Source organism: Miscanthus floridulus, chromosome 10 (genome assembly GCF_019320115.1).
Source record: "Miscanthus floridulus cultivar M001 chromosome 10, ASM1932011v1, whole genome shotgun sequence".
In the NCBI taxonomy this organism is placed as follows: domain Eukaryota; kingdom Viridiplantae; phylum Streptophyta; class Magnoliopsida; order Poales; family Poaceae; genus Miscanthus; species Miscanthus floridulus.
The window spans coordinates 11,654,156-11,659,137 of NC_089589.1; the positions used below are offsets into that span (position 1 = coordinate 11,654,156).

At 53.4% G+C, this 4,982-nt stretch overlaps 1 protein-coding gene across 1 annotated transcript; it reads left to right on the forward strand.

Moving 5' to 3' along the window:
- Positions 1 to 3,384: 3,384 nt before the first annotated feature.
- Positions 3,385 to 4,371, forward strand: LOC136488011 (uncharacterized). Its single transcript, XM_066485071.1, has 3 exons — positions 3,385 to 3,624; positions 3,736 to 3,917; positions 3,966 to 4,371. Exons 1-3 carry the CDS (start codon positions 3,385 to 3,387, stop codon positions 4,369 to 4,371), a joined length of 828 nt encoding a protein of 275 aa, XP_066341168.1.
- The last annotated feature ends 611 nt before the right edge of the window (positions 4,372 to 4,982 follow it).

Consider the following 4,982-nt stretch of genomic DNA (forward strand, 5'->3'; position numbering starts at 1 on the left):
CGGAAATCACTGGCGAAGGCACGGTTGTGGAGGCAGCGGGGGACTCCATGATTGGCAAGGTCTTTGATACTAGGTTGATAGGGACAACAGTCCTACCCCTGATGGGTCGTAAGTTGTAGTCGTGGAAGATCAGAGGATGAGGCTTGAAGCGCGACGAACAGCGACGATGAGCTGTGGTTGTGCGTGTGAAGGAGGAAGAGGAGGCTGGCGGCACAGGAGGTGGCGCGCTAGGGTTAAGAAATCCTGGCTCCCTTTAGGAAGCCGGAAACAACTCTATTTCTGCTTAATCCAATCTCCAAGTCTTTACAGGTATTTATACTTCTCTCTAATAATCATATCTCTAATAATAATAGGACTAAATAAAATAACTATGGGCTTTTATGCCCCCTCTAGCCGGCAGCCCTAGCCACTAATGGGCCTACGCCTTGTATAATGGATGCTGGTCATAACACCTACTTTGTTGGATGTTCCCAGTGATGAGAGCATGTAAGTTTTTATCCTCGCTTCTCCTTACTCGGCTGGGCATAGAGCTTCTGACATTCCCTTTGTTGCTTGCGTAGCTTCCAGTCGAGGGTCTCGATGGTCGAGGAGATGCCTCTAGCGATCGCGCTAGACAGCGCGAGCCTAGTAATGGCTCCAAAAGTTGGCCCGAATGAGAGTGAGGATCTAGCGAAGAATAACTCAGAGAATAGTTGGGTTGATGACACCCTTAATGACTTTGCGGCTGCTTTCAACGTAGGCACACTACCCTTGGGGGATGCTTGGGAGAATGCTTCTCAGGCGATCCAGGGGGAGTCTATGCAGGAGTGTCCTGCTCAGGCTCCCTGCTTGGGTGCCCGAGAGAAAGAGCCAGTCGTTGAGCCGACTCATGTGCTCGACCTGATAGGATCATCCTTAGATGTGCTACCGAGGGATGATTCTAGATTGGGGTTGACACGAGTTGACTCGCTTCTGTAGGTGGACGTCGCTTGGTAAGGATGAAAACGGTCAAACTCGATTGAAAAACTCCTCAACCGTTTCTACTTTTACATTTGAAATACAAAAGCGAAAGCGAAATCGGATAAGCCGGACACGAAAACAAACACGAGCTTACGGAATATCTAGAATTTCGGAAATGAACCAATTCGAGCGGAATTATGTCAAACACAGTCGGTATGCGAAAATTCAATACAAAATACCGACCCACGGTGCATAGCATTAAACAAGTGCACGACCAAATACATAAAGTTCACAACTCTAGAGCAACCAAAAATCAACAGAAACAGGAGTTCACCGTCTAGTCTTGCCTGTATGCCCACTAAGCTCAAAGAGCTGCTCAAGTTGAGGTGAGTTTGATTGCCCATTAACCTCTAGGATTTTCCAAACTGACGCACCATAGCCCTCACCTGGCATTCACATCATGACTTTTCCAAATTACAAGAAAATCACACACTACATATTTGCAAATTGCAATGTTCACGAACAGAGAGGCAACTTTTCCGTTCTTTACCAGACGTGTAGACTATGGAGAAGACCCTGTGATCGAAGGGGCATGATTTGAGGTCCCAGATCTCGTTGGGGTGGTAGAAGAGGCCATCGCACACCAGCTCGCTCTCCGCCGATGAAAGCCGGATTTGGTGCACCTACTTGGACGCACTCAGAGGAATCGAGATCCAAATCAAATCCCACGCCATTTCCCCTGCCAGAAAAGTACTACTCAAATCGCAATCCCACCAGACGTGATGCGCCTTCATGGCCGCGAGACACACACCTCATTCTCCTCCTTGAGGCTGAGGGTGCCGATGAGGAAGGTGGTCGAGCCGGCGTCCGCGCGCACGTCGGCGATACACCGTGCCTGCAAGAGCAGAGAAAGGAGGAAGAGGTTAAGACAAGTTGTTCTAGAAGGTTCCATCAGGCGCTGCTGCTGCTTGCTTGCCTGGTACTTGAGGTCACCGTAGACGATGCCGCTATTAGCTAATCTACTGCTACCTTGTGTGAACATAGCAAGGGGAAGGCCATGCCGAAAAGGCCCTCTGCTGTGATACTATAGCCGCTGTAGGTGCAGGCGCCGATCTGCTCACCTGCAGCACAATAGGCACATGTAGTGGCCGACGTAGAGTCAGCCCTGTATGTTATCTAGTTACTGTTACAGCATGGACAGCTATACTAGGACTAGATGTATAGAGTTGTATAAATAGACTACCACGACAACTCAGTAAAGAGAGCTCAGATTTGCCATCTCACAGACAGTGCTTCGGCCAACGCTGGTGTCTTGTATTGTGCGTGCATGCTCTGTTCTCCCTTCTTCTTCTAGCTCGAGCCATAGTGTGTGGGGACGGACAACGCTTCTTCGTGGTCAGCACGGCTAGTGGGTGCTCAGCAACACTAGCGGGTGCTCAGCAAGACTGGTGAGTGGTTCACTCACCTGAGCCGATGATCCTATGGGCCAACAAGTGGTATCAGTGCCGTACAAGCGCCATCGCCAGACTAACCGCTGGTGATGACAGGTGGTTCGGAGATGGGCGACAGCAGTGGCACTGCTGTGGCTGCCTAGCCATGACAGGAGGTCATTGTTCGCACAGTGCGGGAGGTTAGCGGCACCAGTTGGCCGACGCTAACTCGCACCAACTATGGAGAGTGGTCGGTGACCATGAAGGTCAAGCTCAGAGCCGATGGCTCTGGAATGCTGTTGATAAGGGCACCGACATTGAAGAAGATGACATGTCAGTGTTGGAGGCGATCCTCGCTGCTGTACTAGTGGAGTACAGGGAGTCGTTGGGGACGAAGAGCTCGGCTAAGGAGGTGTGGGAGGCTATTGTGGCGATGCGCATCGGTTCCGACCGTGCAAAGAAGGCGACGGCCCAGCTTCTAAAGCAGGAGTACGCCAACCTCAAGTTCAAGGATGGTGAAATGGTGGAGGACTTCTCCCTCCGCTTGCAGACGCTCATCAGCAAGCTAAAGAGCCATGGCATCACCATCGACAAAGAGGAGGCGGTCTCCAAGTACCTCCACTCTGTGCCGGCAAAGTACATCTAGATCGCTCTCTCCATAGAGATGATGCTGGACTTGTCCACCCTCACCATTGAGGATGTGATAGGCCATCTACGGGCGGTGGACGAGCACCTGGAGCAGGCGACAACAACAAAGGACAGCGGGAAACTCCTGCTGATGGAAGAGGAGTGGGCTGCTCGGAGGAACTCCGGGAAGGCAGCCTCCTCCAGCCGTGGTGGTGATGGCAAGCGCCGCGGTAAGGCTTCTTCGGAGAAGAAGCAGGTCGACCCCAACGCCTGCCGGCGTTGTGGGAAGATGGGCCATTGGGCACGGGAGTGCCCAAACCGCAAGCAGGAAAAGAAGGCTCAGGCTCATTTGGCGCAAGCCGATGATGAGGATGAGGCCACTATCCTGATGGCGACGTTCTGTGCACTACACAACGTCGAGACCAAGGAGAGGGAGGAGACGACGATGGTGGAAGGACCTGGGAAGGCCCTGAAGACCATCAACCTCAACGAACCACGTGCCCAAGTTCACCTCGGGCATGTGGGCGCCGACCAGGAGCAGCGGTGGTATCTGGACTCTGGTGCCAGTAACCACATGACGGGCTCCAAGGCATCCTTCTCCGAGCTCGACGACGATGTTACCGATATGGTGAAGTTTGGTGACGGCTCAAGGGTGGCTATCTAAGGGCACGGCACCATTATCTTCAGATGTCAGAACAGGGAGCACCACGCGCTAACGGATGTATATTACATCCCGCAGCTGTGTTCCAGCATCATCAGCCTTGGTCAGCTGTATGAGTGCGGTAGCGAGGTACTGATCAAGGATAGAGTCCTTAGGATCAGGGACCAGGAGCAGCGACTTCTTACCAAGGTGAAGAGGTCCCTGAACTGGTTGTACTTGCTTGACCTAAAGGTAGAGCAGCCGGTGTGCCTGGTGGTAAGGTACTCCGAGGAACCGTGGATGTGGCATGCCCGATTCGGACATCTCAGCTTCAATGTGCTTGGTCGGCTGGAGAAGATGGTCCAAGGGCTACCCCACATCAAGCACGGAGGCAAGCTATGTGATAGCTACCTGGCTGGGAAGCAGAGGAGGCTACCTTTCCCAAAGGTGGCCAAGTATCACGCAAAAGAAGCTCTCGAGCTCATTCACAGCGACCTCTGCGGGCCGATCACGCCTACTACAAACGGTGGTCGGAGGTACTTCCTCCTGCTTGTGGATTATTGCAGTCACTACATGTGGCTACAACTCCTGACAAGCAAGGACGAAGCGGCGACGACAATCAAGAAGTTCAAGACGCACGCGGAGGCTGAGAGCGGCAAGAAGCTCTGTGTGCTGAGGACTGATAGTGGTGGTGAATTCACTTCGGTGGAGTTCGTTGCGTACTGCACGGATTAGGGTGTGGGGCAACACCACACCACGCCGTACTCGCCACAACAGAATGGCATGGTGGAGAGACGAAACCAAACGGTGGTCGGCATGGCCTGATCCATGATGAAGGCCAAAGGCGTGTCGGCAAAGTTCTGGGGTGAGGCGGTAACCACGGTGGTGTTCATCCTCAACCGATCTCCAACCAAGGCCCTGATGGGCAAGACGCCATTTGAAGCTTGGTATGGGCGCAAGCCGAGCGTGTCCTTCCTCCGGACATTCAGCTGCATCGGCCACATCAGGAAGACGAAGCCAAACCTCACCAAGCTGGAGGACAGGAGCACACCCATGGTGTTCCTGGGCTACGCGGAGGGTACCAAGGCATACCAGCTCTATGACCCACGGGAGACAAAGTGCTTGTCTCACCCGATGTTGTGTTCGACGAGGAGGCGGCTTGGGACTGGAGTAGTCCGAGCATGGGGGAAGCTGGCAGCTTCACCAACACCGTTGTCGTCGAGCACTTGGTCATCCACGTTGGTGGAGACGCTAGGGAAGAGGTGTCGAGCACTCCGGGAGGAGTGCCGAGCACTCTGGCGGTAGAACCGGACACTCCTAGGGTAGTGCCGAGCACTTCGGAGGGA

Bases quoted from the DNA above. Each gene is read 5' to 3' on its own strand.
- LOC136488011 (XM_066485071.1), top strand. From the start codon at position 3,385: ATGGCGACGTTCTGTGCACTACACAACGTCGAGACCAAGGAGAGGGAG. The intron at 3,625-3,735 runs GTGAAGTTTGGT...TACATCCCGCAG, and splicing joins ACGACGATGTTACCGATATG to CTGTGTTCCAGCATCATCAG. The intron at 3,918-3,965 runs GTACTCCGAGGA...CGGACATCTCAG, and splicing joins CCGGTGTGCCTGGTGGTAAG to CTTCAATGTGCTTGGTCGGC.